Source organism: Trachurus japonicus, chromosome 22 (genome assembly GCF_045865225.1).
Source record: "Trachurus japonicus isolate A0001 chromosome 22, Traja_1.0".
Taxonomy (NCBI): domain Eukaryota; kingdom Metazoa; phylum Chordata; class Actinopteri; order Carangiformes; family Carangidae; genus Trachurus; species Trachurus japonicus.
Window position 1 is genome coordinate 21,665,109 of NC_140928.1, and position 17,261 is coordinate 21,682,369.

Below are 17,261 nucleotides of genomic sequence, written 5' to 3' on the forward strand. Positions count from 1 at the left end.
ATTTTTGCCACTGGCTGTGCAGAGGTTTATTGGGAAGCGTATGCCAGGATGTGTACAATAAGATGGTGCGTTTGTGGGTCATCTTATGTGGATTGACAACAGGCACCCTCTTGTAAAACATTGCTCCCTATGAGGGTTGAATAAACCTCCACAGAGTAGCTTTAAGGTTTTACATCCCCTTGTGACTGGTACTGTAAGTTACAGTAGAAAGACACTCAGTCATGTCTGATCAGCCGCAGTTGCAGTGGATGTTTTCCCTATAGCTGCCATAAGGGGCGTAATTGAGACCATTCTTTACAATCTGTAATGAGACAAAGATGGATGCCACAAGCAAAAACTTAAAAAGGGCTTTCACAACAAAGCTGGGAAAGCTGAACATTGCCCAGAACAAGGCCATTATATCCAATGGAGTGAGAGCGACTGCATGAGGCAGAGCAGCATGTTCACTAATTTTGGGCTTTTTTAAAATCCCCATGAAACTGTATTCTGAGATCTCATGCATGGCAGAAAATAACAACGCCTGCCATGACAGAAAGTACTTTTGTCATTATTAACTTCTTGTTGGATGGTCTGAAACTTATACAGGACAAAACACATCAAGGTGGCATTTATGCTGATGTATTTAAAAGTTTTACAGGAGAAGGGGTTCAAATATTAGGGCAAATTACCTGGTTCAACAGCAGAATGTGGGGTTAACATCCCCATCTCTGAGCAACGTCCTCTTCAAATTGAAACATTTAACCCTGTTTTATTGGATGAAACAATCAAAAACGAGGCTAAGCAAAATCCAAAGAGGTAAACTTCCCAAATTTACTGTAGAGACCCACAAAGAAAGGATAATAATGGAACAAAATGTGGCGGCCTTCATGCCTCCAACATATAATGAGCAAATAATTATCCAGTTAGCGTTTAAAGCTTGAAAATCAGCAGCATCAATATTATTATTTAAGTGTGCCTGCACTCTCTGCAGGACTGGGGTGAGTGAATGAAAACGGCAGTGATTTAAATTCCATCTGTGACCACCAACATGCTGTGGTGGCACACTGTCACTGTGACAATGAGGATCACTGAAGAAAAAAATGTAATCCATGTGTTTGCTTAACAGCTACAGACCGAAAATCAGAGCACATTGTAATTCCCTCATGCAAGGCTCTGTGAGCACTGCACTATCCAAGCAGTATATACAGTAATTTCCCCCAACACTGTACACGGAAAAAAAAAACAACCAAGGAAAGAGCACACACTGTTCCCTGCCTTTAAATTTTTATTCTACGACTAGGGCATTTTACAAAGCTTTAATAACTCCATATGCACTTAATGTTTGAATAAATGATCTCACATTATTTTACTCATGGCAGTAAAACCATTAGAGGCTTCAACATATCTTTTTTTTTCTTTTCCAGAATGCACGTTTTTCTTTCCACTTTCCACAGCATTCAAAGTGAAATTCAGCAGCCCACTGTGCTGATTGCCTGTTTTCACTTCCCTCAGCATCAGTGCGGCGCTCTGTCACAATAAAACAATTAAGCAGTTAAAATACAGAAAGGGTAAGATTGTCACAACTGTCACAAAAGCACACCAAGTGATGTTTTTTTGTTGTTTTTTTTTCCCGTTCACAAGCAGCAAATTCCACTTGGAAGCCTTTGGATGTTACCAGAGTAATGGACAGCATTAGCTGCTCTTTAGCTCTTTTCATCTCATGACTCAGCTTCTGCTGGTAATCTGTAAAACCTGTTATCACAATATCCAGTTGGTTCTCGCTCCAATACTAATAAGTCAGCTAGAAATGATGAAAAATTCTGGGATGCAGATGCAGAGGAAGCTAATGTTAAGCCTGCCACACACATAAAGATAATCGGGCTGATTTTGCCCCGATTTTCCCCCTTCCGACCACGGACAGACACCGCCCGATTATCTTAAGGTCCTAAGATTATCTTATAAGATTCTCTTGTAGTGTGTGGTGTGTTAAGAGTCAAAATTCCCCCGACAATCGGCTTGGAATACGTTCGGCGCCGATAATCGTAAGTATTAAACATGTTCAATATTTACGATTATCGGGGCCGACTTCGGTGGCCGTTTCAATCAAAAGTCATCTTGTGTGTGGAGAGCCGGTGTTGTGCGGAGAAGTGCCTGCTCACCGAGCTCTGCTTGCTGAGCTCTGCTCACCGAGCTCTGCATGCTGCTGCTCGCGGCAACAAGCCACTTCTCTACACAACACCGACAACCTCACAGAGAGCCACGGTGCAGCCCTGGCATTACATGAGGTTCACACAGACATTCACACATACATGGGAGGTTTCCTGATAGCCGATAGCAAAGACAGTAGCGCTCGTAGCCGGCAACAGCCAGCAATACAGCAGCCATGTTTAAACGATCATGTGACCGCCGCTCTTTATGAGTGTGGCAGGCTTTAGCTACAGTACAGATGAAATCTGACAGCTGATCTCTTTTCTCCGTCTTTGTCTTCCTTGTCTTAAGTCAAGAGCCCATTATTTAAAAAAAAAAAGACAAAGAATTTGTACAAAGAAGAAGCTTGTACTGAGTCCGGGTTTGGTGGTAAACAGTAGCTTGAGTGACACTAAAATAATTGAAATTATAGTCTATTTTCATTCATGAGAGTAAAGATGATGTTGCAGACAGCTCTGTAGTAAAATAGTAGGATTAAATATGTTGGGTGGTAGCTTTCTTAAATTGAACATTACTTAGATTTTAGTTTAGTTTATTCCATGTACTTTATGCTGTATCATTGATACAGTTTATAATAGAGGTACTGCATGAGAACAACAATAGCTTCAGGACTTGGATAAAGATAAAAACCCTATGTAAAAGATCACCTTCTGAACAATTTTAGGCAGAAAGTCAGAGTGCAGGTAAACAGTTTGGATTAGGTGTTTAGGAAGGCCAGTGGTATAGTAACAAAGGTGCAGACTATGCATTACTTGGAGGTATATTTTACAGAACAAAAGCAAAAATCATCTGCAAGGGCAAGTAAGAATGGATGTGTTATCCTCTCTCTTTCTGCTGTAACAATATCAAGGCCTAAAGCAGAACTCTTCTGCTGCACTAGGCAACATTAGCTTCAAAGGGTAATGATAATTTGCAGGGGTGTTTGATGCTGCAGCCACAGTTTGCTCTTAGCCAGCTAATTGGGCTGAATCCATTCTGGATGTGGCATTAGTGTCAACTGTCGAGTTGCAAGGGATGTTTAGGACAGTTTGAATTCTTGGCTGACTGGCACACATCTCAAACAGTGTAACATATAGGCAACCTACAAATACGGATAACATTCAAGATAGAGAATCACCTACTACCTGAACAGTGAAGTAGATGTAATGAGAGCACTCTGTAAGTGCATCTGGATTTTTTAGTTATTGCTGCATGGGCAGTTTTCCCCCATATCAAAATAAAAGCAAACAGGATGAATGATAATGTAGCATTTTTTCAGTCTTTAATGATGCAAATGTGGGACACTGTCCTTTGGGAAACCAATGAAAGTGATGAAGGATTTCAATTTGCCTATGATTCTCTGTTCTCCAGCCAATTAGGCCGGCCTCCTGTAGTTTCTGAGTAGTGCCCAGCAGAGTCCGACGTAGCCTGCAATCTGCCTGGATGCGTGCATTACATAAACATTGCTGATGGGGGAGACGCGGGGGGTATAACGGACAAAATTGTCCAGGTTTCATTTGCCTCTGTGCATTTTTTTCCCTTTTTTGAGATGATGAAACCCAACATGGCGTTGATGAGGTCTTTTAGCTCACAGCAAGACATCAAACTGTATCATATTTCACTTTTGGGGTGTCCTACTGGCTTTAATGGCAAATTAACACGCTATGTGAGTTTGTGATATTCTCCCTCAGTCATATAAAGTATATGAAGTCCTAATTTTCAATACCAAGGACACAACCTATTCAGCTCATATAACGAGTCCTCTTATTATTTTCCTTTTGTCAAACATCTTATAACTTTGCCAGTTGCTTATTCAACAAGACTGAGTGAAGGCTATTGAAGTATTTACGATACAAAGCAAATCAGCTTTTCTACTCACACCTTGCTATTGTGAAAGAAGTGTATGGTAACAGTTGAACAATACTGCAGGTTTGTGGGCACAATTAATCATTTTTGATTTCCTTTCATACCGACACATCAATGTGTCTCTGAATTTCTTAAAAACTTAGTTTTCCACTGTAACAAGAATCTGCCATGCTAATGTAACTGTAGAATGCAATTGCACATAGTGACATTGCTATGAGTTGTAACTACCCTGTTCACCATTTTAGTTTCTCTGTGTGTGTTTTTTGCTTATTAGCACAAAACACAAATTACAACTAAAGCTGATGTGAATGGCTTTCGATTTTGGAGGTTTTGGAACTAAATAATGGACAATTTGAACATGTGACCTGATCATTGCTTATAAAGTCATGGGATTTTTGATTTAGAAATAATTACAAGTAGCCTAATCACTGGGGGAATGAGAACGTGAGCATCAAATTTCATTTATGAAACGCTTATTGAGATATAGCAGAAACAAATGAGTTTTTATGTGATGTGTTGTAACTAAGCTGACTTCACACCAGTCCAACCTGTAGGAGGAGGTTGTTAGGATCCAGGGAGGGGTAGGTGCTAGGGATGCACATTTTGAATTTTTTTTCTGACCGATAACCGACGCCCGATTATTAACCGTTAACCGATAAGATTAAGACACTTGCGGCGCACGGCAAAAAAAAAAAAAAAATGTATCGCTCCATTTTTTTTTTTTTGCCGTTAAATACACACGTGCGCCGCGACAGCTGATCAATGCGCTCTGTCTCAGCTGATCCCGCTCATATGGAGGTTAGATCGTCCAATGTAGAACTGTTTTTATACAAAGTGCAGCCAAACACCAGGCTGAAGGAGCAGCAGAGCTCCTCTGACAGCTCCTCTGTGGAGCTGCAGGAGAGCTGCAGGTGAACAGGCTGGAGAGCAGCGATGTCCTCTTTTTTTTTTTTTTTTTTTTTTTTCCAGCGCCGTAGTTACAGGTGATTCACATCTATGTCCGTGTAGGTTACATTTATTGTCTGACCTTCCTTCATGGGGGCTGCTGCTGCACATACTGTCAGTCCTCCTGTGTAACTTTTTGCTGGGAAATATGACTGAAGGCACGTGAACTCTGCACGTGTCGACACGCCCCCATGAGTTGACGACATAAGGAGCTAATAAAATAAATAAATAACCGATAGTATTAATCGGTCAAAGTTCTTGTTATCGGTTAACGGTTAAACGGTTAATCATGTGCATCCCTAGTAGGTGCACATTGGCGTTAGAGTTGGCTGTGGTTGAAGTGGCAAGAGACAACACTTTTGGCAGAACTATTGACATGCAGAACCACACCCAACATGTTCTATCAGACGTGTAAGTTTTTACCAGAAGAGGTCAGGGTGACATTGACTTTCAGCTCGTCAAATGACTTTAATGCTATTGGATTTGTTGTTTATTTCAGAGGGATATAACTGTACAGTAGGTCTCACATCCCAGATTTGAACTTTCTCATCATCTCCTCTCCTTTTTTGAGAGCACCACTAGACACTTTGGCAAGTATTTCTCTCACACCTGTCGTTTGTGTTGTTATATCACTCACATAGGGTGTTTTTTCAGTCAGACTTGGCTAAGGAGAATTTTCTTTAAGAAATATTTAATGTCCTGTTACATGTTGCTAATTCCCACAGGAAAAAAAAACCTTCCAATTAGTGAAGTGTATTCACTGCTCACCATGTCACAACACAGTCTTAAGAGTGGTGACAGCAAGAACTTAGCAACTGGCTTGTCACTGTTTTTATTTATTTATTTCCTATCTGCGTCATAGCTGAATTCACACAACCCCACTAAAGACATGTGGTTTGAGGCATAAGTAAAATGACTGTACAGCCCCATACCTTATTCACTACACAGCACACTCTATAATTAAAATCACCATGTCCCCACAGTGCTCTCAAGTCAAAGAGAAACAAGAGGTAGAACTAAAAAGGAAACATAACAAACAGAAAATCAGGATGCACCCCTTCTATGGGGTTTTGCCATTGAATGGACAACACAAAAATAAAGTCATCTGGCAAGACGAGCCTTCAGGGGATGTAGTTCCTCCGAGAGTCGAGTGCTTATTCATCAGTTCTTTAAAAAGGACCTGTGAAAAGAATTGAAACACATGCTTGTTTGTGTTGTGGTAGCAACATGAACGTTAAGAATTTATGGCCTCCAAAATGGATTTCCTCTGTCATGTGTCTTGACATTATCAGGAAGCTGCACAGGATGCTGCTTGTTCCCAATAGCTCATGTGGGGGAAAAATATCAGATGTGCTCTTGTTTCCAGACCTCCGAAGCCGTACATGACATGTTAGATCTTTAACGAAGCCTCTTGTAGGATGGTAAGGCAAGGCAAGAAATGCCACAGTGCATAATTGAAATATGAATTTCAGGCTTGTATCAGGAAAGTCATTGTGATTTTGAGGTTAAAGTGAAGAGATGAGATTTTCCACTTTCTTCAAAAATCTTTAGCAAGATGAGTTTCCTGAGCTATACATCTTCCAAAGCTTTAGCTTTAACAAACACAGGCCACAGTAACAGTTTTCTTATGGCTGTTGCCGGGGCTTCCAATAAAACAGCAGCTGTGATCAGTTGGAAAATTGGTTGGTCTTTATGTAGCCTTAGCCAGCTTTGTATGAAAGGAGAACTGAATTTTAAATTATCTGATGTCTCTCTGTCTTTCTTTTTTTGTTTCTTTTCATCCAGTAAAGTCTATCACAACTGAGTCAATTTTAAAGCCAGACATAGATGAATTTATCAGTATTTCTTTTATTATTTCAATTTTTAAAGCGTTTTTCTTTGGCTATGTTTCTAAGGATAAGCAATTATGTCTTCATCACTTTGTTGATGTGGGACCTAAAACTTCTGAATCTAAGATAACAATTTCCCCAGATTATTAATCAGCATTTCTCTTCTTGTTTTAAGGCCAGCTAGTAGGAGTTCAGTTTTGTCCTCATTATCTTTAAAAAAAAAATCATTGCTTGTCCATGCACCTATATACTTTTTAGAAGACACATAACAATTACAGCATCATTTGGTTCACTAGCAATATATAGTTGTGTGCCATCTTCATAACTATAGAAACACAATCATGCTTTCTGACAAAGTCGGCAAGTGTTAGCATATAATGATAATATTAAAGGACTAAGGCAACTCTCTTGTACCTAAGTACAGATCTCATGTTTTATTAGACATACTATATCTCCAAGATGAGCTGAAAACATTCCCCCTTTGATGTGTAGACCAGCCAACTGGTCATTCAGTGATACATAACAATATCATATAGTCAATTGTATCAAAGCAAGGATTCAAACCTTGTTTGTCAGAGATTAGTCCCAGGTCTCTGATTATTTTTAATAAGTTGAGTTTTTTCAGTGCTGTGATTTGTTCTGAAGTCTGAATGATATTCAGCAAAAATATATTTTTTTGTGAGAAATGACCTCATTTGCACTGAAACTATATCTTTTAAAGTATCTTACTAATGAATAGAAAGTTGGATTTCAGCCTCTAGCTGGCCAGTGCAGTACCATCAAGGTTGGAATTCATGATGAATCTTCAGGACATGACTTTAAACACTGTCAAACACCCACTTCAAAAGCATCATTATTTAAAGTGGATGACAAGGTATTGTTGAAAGTGGTTTAAAGAGCAGTCACAAGAACTGGATAGTTGACACACATACCACACAGATATGGACACAAACAGATGACTCAAATACTGAAACATTATTGGTGTTTGACCCATGAAGTGATTACTAAGTCTGAAGTGTTACTATGCTGATGAGTGGCTTCATTTACACGATGAGAGAGATCAAGGCTATTCAGTCCATTCACTTATGCCATAGCTCTGGAGTTTGGAGTCTGTTCAGCATATCTAGTCGTACAAGTGAGATCAGCTCTGAGAATAGAGGTGAATATCTTGGTAGCCATATAACATAAACATTGATAATGCTGCTTTGAGTTCAACAGCAAGATATTCAAATGATGTGAATTCATCCGGCTCAATGCCATTACACACAAACTACAGTATGAAGAGAAAATGGCTTCAGTCTCTCTCTTTTCTATTTTATCTGAATGAATGATGAAAAAAGTATACTTTGGGGGACAAGCCTTTATCTATCATTGTTGTGACATCAGTAGTCTGAACTAGTGCATACAGTAGATCATTAGGCGAAAACAGATTTGTTAGCCAAGGATCTGACATAAAAAGTTCATTTCAGCTCTAGGGACTCTGACAGGAAACGAGACTGGTTGTGGCTGAAAACTCATAGATTTAAGATTACTGAGGCAGGTACCAGATGGTATGTGATTGCTACGATGTGTTTGATCATGCCAACGGCTGTTTAATATCACTCCAATGTTTAAGGAAGCGGCATGGGGTCTGCCTCGTCTCTGGCAGACACCTGAGGGACGATGTCTCCGGTTATTGCTGTTTAATAGTTCATCAGTTTGATTGAGCTTCAGGTTGGCAGTTTTAACTAACTCCTTGATTGGTGATGGTCATGGAAGCACGGAGGGGGTGAAGGGGGAAGACAGACTGAGACAGACACATCCTCTGAATGCCTCAGGGATGTGGAGCAGAGGGTCAGATTAAATGAGAGAGATACTGTCTGTCTGTCTGTCTGTGTGCAGTGTCCTTCACGCTTATCACCAGAGCGAGGAAACCCAACAGCACGACCCAGGTTGGCACCGAGCAGTCTGGATCCACTGATCATCTGGTTTAAAGTGTTCTCTAAATATTTTTTTAAATTGTCAATAACCTTTACCCGAAAGGGGAGACACACCAATGTCAGCCATGTATGCAGTCTGCCAGGAGCCTGCGAAAAGATTCAATTTCTTTCCCAAAAGCTGAAATGAAGCCTGAGATGAATACATGTTGTGATTGACAGTTTCTACAGTAACGGGGAAAAGTATTTTTTTTTTCAGGATCTCAGAGCCAGCTTGTTGCTCTCTTATTTGATTTATTGTTGGATTTTCCGCTGTGGTGGATGTCAGTGGGGTTGGTGTGCAGTTTCGAATGGGATACTTTTGATACTCAATTGTATACATAAAATATCTCTGCATAATCAAAGGATGGCCCACACTCTCTCATTTGATGTAGGATATAAATCCTTTTTTCAAGCTGCATTAGCTTTTACATGACTTTGTATGCCAGGCTGGGCAAACAACCAGTTCTGTTGCCGGGCTCTGTACAGTAATTGTCCCATGTTCCAAAAGACAGTTTTGGCTGTTTGTCTCTCCAGTTCCATTATAGATTTTGTTGTAAGCACCACTGTAACCAATAATAGATCTCTTTAGAATTATATTTAGGAAATTAGAAAATGTAAAAAGAAATGTGCAAAGCGTGTAGCCAGCAGAGAACTGAGGAGGACACAGTACTGCAGCATAGAAGTTATTAATAATTAGAACAAATAGCCTATGTTTTTATTCTTGACACAAAATCACAGGAGGATGTCTCACTGTGCCAAGACCAACTAAACAGGAAGTGGGCTGACAGATTGGAGTTTTAATGTTCTTTTTGAAGTGTTTTTATTTTCATTTTTGTAGTTCCTCATTTCCTCAGCAAAAGTAAAATTCCACTCTCCCATAAGAATTTGTCTCTACTAACAAGCTAGCTGCCAACAAGTTCAAGCTTGGTAGTGGAGCTTGCTGTGTGAATGTCACTGTGGCTCTGTCGTTACTGCTAAAGTAAGGTCGCATAATTTACTGTGTCTTTTGTGAAGAACTTTACAGATGAGGTCAAATAGAAATACAGCTAATAAGATGAGATAGCTTTGTCCATTTTGGACTCTCCAGCTTCCATCTAAGGTCAGGAGAGTTGCACTGTGAGGGACCGGAGCGGCCTCCCCACGTAAAGGGGATCAGGGCAGACCAGACTTAGGTGATGGAGGTTGGAAACAGAGCCAGCGAAGCGTCGAGCGCCAAAAGACAAGGTTTTTTATTTTACAAAAAAATCAACAATAATCAACACACCCTCTGAGGGCAAAAACAGGTCCAAAAAATGACCCTACCCTAACCTCACACCAGGTTAGAACTGACCTCATAGCCTCACACCAGGCTAGAGCACCTTTCCGCAGAGCCGCCCGGAAGCCAAATGCCACTCCCTTAAATACAGCTGCTGTGAGTTAACTTAATTGGGGCAAACCATTACTGCAGGGCAAACCAAACACTATAACGGTCCCTCAAACACATCATTTACATCAATACACACCAGAATAAACAATACATAACATATTTTAACCTTGTACAATCTTTCACATATCCACACAATACCTGTGCAACATGATCACATAAAACCATACGATACAACAAGACAAACACCCCTGAGCACCATGGGCTATGCCCACCCGGGCCCGCGCTCGTTAAAGACCGCCCCTGCAGCGGCGCGCTTCCACAGAGGAGCAGTGGAGCTGGACCGGGAGTGCAGGTGAATGTTGCGTGTAAATGAATGTATGCAGGACCAGAGTCTTTACCAGTGAACAGATGAAGAGTGGGACGAGTAGTGGGTACCTCACTACACGCCAGGCTGGTAGGAAGGAGTGTAAACTGTTTCAGGTGACTTGTGGGTGTGGTGAGTGCGAGCCGCGGCGCACCGCGTTCCCAACACCGGTGCGCGGCTCATGCCCCGCATGTTTACAAAGCACGACCCCAAACACACATATTATAAACATACACAACATAACGTCTTCATAGAGTCTTTAGAATAATATGTGGGAGTGTGTGCGGGTGTATGACTGTGCGTGTGTGTACAAATGTCCGAGAAAAGTCTCTCATCGCTCCCACGTGGGCCACGCCAACCCGTGGCATTCAACCCCAGAGACAGTGAGAAGGGGGGGTGCTCACCTTCTCACATGCACAGTTACTAGGAAGCATGTTGATTAAAGTTGATTTCATTTAAAGTGGATTGATATCACAAAGAAATGTAAATGCTGGTGTTACAGGGCATTTATACTTCAATTACACCAAGTATCATTTACTGGGTCACAGGCTGATTACCCAGTGACATTTATATCCTTTCTTTCAATGAACATTTTGACCGGTCAAACATACTGTAGGTGTATCTAATAATAAAACTAATGACTGCATAACTCTCAAGTCTGCGAGATCTGTGTTCCTCTATTGTGAACTCACTGTCTGCGCTCATTAACACACCTAAATAGAATGGAACCATTGAGTGTAGAAAAGTGTGTGTGTGTGTGTGTGTGTGTGTGTGTGTGTGTGTGTGTGTGTGTGTGTGTGTGTGTGTGTGTGTGTGTGTGTGTGTGTGTGTCTACATGACTACACTTACAAGCTGTGAGGTAATGTGTGTTTTTATGTATTGCTGTGGTCCTGGCAGCCCATACATAGGCACAATATTCAGTCATATTGATTATTGCTATTAGATCTTTTTTTTTTTTTAATTTGATGTCAGATTATTATACCACTGTATAATTTGCATAGTGTGTCATTGCAAAGAAATGTAAAACAACAAAAGTCATGGGTGTCTATCCTCTCTCAACAGTCTAAAAGCTACATGTGCAGCAGCCAGGGGAATGTACTGTGTTTCACCGTAGATTTTGGATTGGGCTTCACCTGCTCAGAAGGAACTTCAAAGGTAAAGTATTACTGGGTTCACAATTGTCGTTGACACCCTGACTCTGTGCTGCTCTTGCCTTGCTCTTGAGACAGCGGTTTGACTTATTTTTTCCTGTATTAATACACCACATACTCACAGTAGGCTTCCATCGTATTTGAAAATATATTTCAAATACCTCATCTGTTCCCCTCGAAAAAATATAAAGATAGCCTTTTAGATGTCATTAGGTTTGCACAATGGACTCTCCAGATAGTTGGCTATTGTTGTGAAAGGTACATTGTGAGGTTATTTTGGGAGCATTGCTAAGTGTTGAGTCAAGCCTGCAGAGTTAATCTATGTTCACTGAACGGTAAGGCACTCGGTTCCAAAGTACTAATGTTCTTTTGTTAAAAATTATACGTTTTCTCAAAGCACTATTGCACATTAAAATGTCAGTACTTGATCATGCAGCTCTCTCTGTAGTAACACATGGTATTTAAATGTTGTGCTCATTACTGAAATCCCTATGCTGCTGTGTTTTATAATCCCCTCCCCTGTAGACCATACTGTGGCGATATAAGTTCTCTCAACTTAAAGGCTCCTCTGATGATGGGAAAACCAGGGTAAAACTCCTTTTCAAGAACGCTGAAAGCAAGCAAATAGAAATGAAGGTAATTAAGTCATTTTTGTTTTCATTAAAATGAAAGATTGACAGTGACATGTTGAATTTCAGTGGGCTTATTTTGCATTTAGTATTACTCACTATGAACTAGCAGGTAGATTTATTAAAGGGACAACGAGGAGTTTTGGAAAGCGAAGCGTTTACACACTACGTTTCCCATGAGCCTCCACACGCACTGTGAAATATTTGGACCGGCGCAAGATGGACGTCTTGCCAAGAATGTTTTCATTCATCAAGTATGAAAGTTGGAGGTTCAAAGACGATCAGATACCGTTGTAGTTCCGACCATAAATGGCGATTTGGCGGCAATATTACCATGATCCACCAGGCTGCGTCCGCGAAACCGTAAGTAAGGAAACGCTGGTCGACTCGCCCAGCATTTCCACCACTAATAATAATTACAAAATAATGATAAAGCCAAAACGATATATTTATCGAAAATGGAGCCATTAACAAGTGTGGGTAATGCAGATTCATCCACATTAAAGAGATAGTAGTAACCCCAAGTGGGGTTGTATGATCTACAAATAGCCCCTAAGTACTTTAATTGCAGTAGCAGACTCTCTACACTCCTCCCGTTAGCAACGCCAGCCCATAGCCCTGCCCAGAGATTTACAACATACATTGTTGTGAATGGACCCAAAGAAACGGCCTATTTTCGTGGCCTAAAAGAGGTTTTATCTGAAAAAAAAATACACAGTTCCATTGTTCACTATAATACAATTTTTGGGTCCATTCACAACAATGTATGTTGTAAATCTCTGGGCAGGGCTATGGGCTGGCGTTGCTAACGGGAGGAGTGCAGAGAGTCTTCTACTGCAATTAAAGTACTTAGGGGCTATTTACACACAACCCCACTTTAAAAAAATGCTACTATCCCTTTAATATGAGACTTTTTTATAACGAAATACAAACTCCTCGTTGTCCCTTTAAACAGCTAGAGGCGAACCCTTCCTGACAAGTGTCTTGTGAATTGAAACAACCCACTAAAATTCAATGTTTCAAGAGATCATAAGTTTAAAAATGTGTTATATTTAATGTGAACATCTTACAACGACTGACTTGTCATTCTATCCTTGACTTTTTTCCCCCCAAAGGAGCTGGAGTTTGCTAATCTGACAGCCGTTCTCCACTGCATACATTCTTTTATTGCTGCTAAAGTGGCCTCCATGGACCCTCTCTTTGTGTGCAGTCAAAGCTTCCCTGGAAATTACATGAACAGTTAAGAAGACACATCCTCATCATCATGTGCACCTGAAGCGAACCCGCCGTATTTTATGCACAGAGCCAATTGATATGTATATCTTGTTCTTGCTATTTTTGTATTACTGAAAAAGAAACATTTGTAAAAGATAACATGGGGTATGTGAGGTAGGAACTCATGGTGGAAAGAGGGTGAAATTTTGACAAAGTTGGAAGAAAAACAGATTCACAGTTCTTCCATTTCTTTCTGTTTTTCCTTTCATTACATTATGAGCAATGATCCTGCGAGCAGGTTATGTCTAATCTGTCACTTTGAAAGGTAGCGCCCGTGCAACCATATGGTGTGTAACTGCCATGCATCTGACAATATGACACAGATAGCTAATTATAGAAACTGCCACTGTGTTAAGCAGAAAACTGATGAGGAATTTAGAGCTAATGAGGAGGTATTTCAACTGCCTACATGAATCTGATGTTGGTGTACTATCATGGAAAGAATTCACATTTACCACAAACTCTATTTCATTTAAGTTCACAGTTGAGCACTGCAGTAATTAAAAGATAACCTTTCCCTGTTGCCATTTCATCTGGTTTAGTTTGTTTTCTTTTGTCATATCTATGAGGAGTAACACTAACATCTTACAATATGATGCAGTCCAGTAAGCCTCCAGCTAACTACTGAACTAAATCAACACACCTCTGATATGGCTCCAGCTACAATGAAACATAAGAAGCTTCACACAGGCAGGATTCACTGTAGGGATACTTCATTGGCCTCGGTTGAGTTGTATGTGGTTTGTGCTGTTGTGCCGATCTTTTGTATCTAATAAAGCCAAAATGCCTGAGTTCTAAGTCTCTCCGGCTAATGAGGACATTTCACTGAACTTCAGTGTCAAAATATTCACACTTTTATCAGTTCCCACTCTAATTACAATGAAAAGATTTGTCTTGAGTTTTGTTATGTAATGGTTTCATTGTTAATATACATATTTGCTGTGTTTTCAATAAAATACTCATAAAGCACAACTGCCTATTACACAAGACATGTCACAGCTCCCTGTGGGTTTGTACGTCCACTTTGGCGGGTTGGCAGTGGATGTAGCTTTAGTATCTGCTATCCGAGCACTAAACTGCTTATCTCCTGCTCAGCTTTATCTCGGTAGCCTGTTAGGCTATCCATCCATTTGCTATACTGCTTATCCTTTGAGGGTCACAGGGTGGGTGGGTTGGAGCCAATCCCTACTGACGTGGGGTGAAGAAGACAAAATATAAGATGACTCTATTTTCTAAAAGGGTGATGTTTCTAAGAGATTGTCTGATTTTGCTGGATGAGGCTGTCCCACTCAGCTTGTGTAATTTGGTATTAATAAGCACTTCTGCAGGGTTGCTCTCATTCAGCTAATTGGTTCTGTCATCCACATCAAGAGATTCAGCACATAATGTTAAAGTAAACAAGTTTATTCTAAGGGAGACATGAGTAAAATAACTTTCTGGAGTCTGGATGTCACCATCAGGTTGCCAGGCAACCAGCAGAATCTACCCTTAACCCAAAGTGAATTGAAGCCCCCCAGGAACACAACTGGGCTGTGAAAAGATTGAATTGTTTTATCCCAATTTATTTGTGCAGAGAGTCAAGATGTTGGCTCAACAGTTTTTGACTAGAGGACAACTACTCCACATAAGAAGGCTAATGCATACATCAGTATGTGTTGTTAGTGCACCATGAAGGACATGATTCCTAACTGTCTTCCCACTGCAGAGTTATGACAGGCTGTGTTTCGGGGGTGCACAGCCAAGCTGGAGCCATTGCTGCAGGGGATTGAACCCTCGTTTTCTGGTGTGATTTTTACCCTCAATGCATGAAAGTTTCAGTATTTGCATATTGGGCAGAAATGGCCTCCAGCAATGTCCAGCAGTAAAAAACAACAACAAGAAAACACTGGATGAACTGTCAGCAAGAGATTGTATCAAATACACAATTTAAAATACAGTAGTAAGTAACCTTGTTATAATGGTAATACTTTAAAGAGTTGAGGAACAATTACCATTGTCAGTGCAGTTTTGTTGTTTTGTGTTACACATTAATGTTAAGGACAACCTCAAGGATGTTTTATTGTCATCAGAGTACCTGTTCTACATGAAAAGGATTGAATGATCCTGGATTATGTAATGTCATTATGAAAATTGAGAAAGCACACACTAAGACACTTACACAAAGCATTGTTTAGCTCAGTTGCAGCACCCGCCCCATGTGTTGAGGCTTTAGTCCTCAATGCAGGTGGCCCTGGTTCGATTCCCGCGTCGAGCGACCCTATCCTGCGTGTCATTCCCCGTCTCTCTGCCTCCCCATTTCCTGTCTCTCTCAACTGTCCTATCAAATAAAGGCATGAAAAGCCCCCCCCCCCCAAAATGGATTAAAGTATATAGTAGTAAAGTATAAAGTGTGAACACTGGGAGGATAGGAATAATATTCAGGGAATGTGAGAAGCAGCAATTCTTTAGTGAAATTGTGTGTACGTTTTCAGCCTCAAGGTGCAGTGTGTCTCAATCACAGACTGGCCCTAATCTAGAGTGAAATAAATCGTAACAATTAAAAATCAGCCTGAAAGTCACATACAGACACAGACAGAGGTGGCTGGATCAGTTTTCAACAAACTTGACTAGTTACTTTACTCACCTCCTCCCTAGATTGTTTTGTTGTGTTATTGGTACTGGAATGAAAAGTGCATGGTGATGAATTTGTCCCATACTGTACCTGGAATGCTATTGAGATGTCCTAACAATGGCTGTCAGTTTGCATTAGAGGTACATACCTGCCCTATCTGGTGACACTGGGCTTGGCCAGCCATGGGAACTTTCACTCCTTTTGTTTGTTAATGCATTGAGATGGCTAAAGAATTTATTGTAGCTACCTTTGCCAAGGAAGTTTTGACTTGCGTCTGTTTGTTGGTTTGTTTCTCAGCAAGGTCACACAGTGGCCAGGGAAGAACCCATTAGAATGTGGAAGCAAGATTTCTTAAAATTACTTTTCCTACACATTATACAGTAGGGGGCATCCAATATTTTGATCATTTTCTCAGGAAATAATGTAAAACCTTATGCAATTTAGTGATCCAGATCCACCTAATAATCTAGGTTTCACGGTGGGTAGGTGGGGTTGTTTGGCCTTGGCAGAGGAATGAACTCTACAGAATGTCATTCTAGTTTTCTTTTGGACTTTAAGGCAAATGAGTCACAGAGGATAGATGATTATTTAAAGCACTGATCTATTGACTTGACTTTCATTTTTAAATGGCAGGATTAGATTTGTCAATCTCAATGAAATAGGAGAAAAATTGAACCAGATCTACCTGCAGAATTAAGAATATCATCAAGATCATATCAAGTTTTGTGGTCAAGACCCTCCTGTGCACTAAATCACTGAAGTCTGTAGCCGTTCTCCACAATTAAAATTTGTATCTGATTGCTAACACATTAGATAGAGTGCCAACCTGTCCAAATGGAGCCCGGCCTACCCTTCTGAAGTGTACACCACTATGATGTAACCTTACTGTACAAACAAGGATTTTTTTTTAGATTTACTTCACATTTTTGTATATAAGTATGTCTATTTAGTCGTAAGTATGTCTATTTAACAAACCAAATCAATTTGTCCATATTAAATTTACTGAGATTTATCATATAGCTGTTAAATTGATAAATTTGATTTAAAAAAAACAAAACAATAGCTCCTCTCTTATTTACCAGACCTGTAAGAAACATTTCA

General features: G+C 40.3%; 1 protein-coding gene across 1 annotated transcript in view; it reads left to right on the forward strand.

Annotated features, from left to right (window-relative positions):
* sntg2 (syntrophin, gamma 2) overlaps positions 1 to 14,072 on the forward strand; it is an 89,610-nt gene extending 75,538 nt beyond the window's left edge. The window contains exons 15-17 of the mRNA XM_085767335.1: positions 11,557 to 11,649; positions 12,171 to 12,281; positions 13,390 to 14,072. Coding sequence (XP_085623461.1) covers positions 11,557 to 11,649; positions 12,171 to 12,281; positions 13,390 to 13,518 — 333 coding nt within the window. The 3' untranslated portion in view covers positions 13,519 to 14,072. The remainder of the gene's footprint in view (positions 1 to 11,556; positions 11,650 to 12,170; positions 12,282 to 13,389) is intronic.
* The last annotated feature ends 3,189 nt before the right edge of the window (positions 14,073 to 17,261 follow it).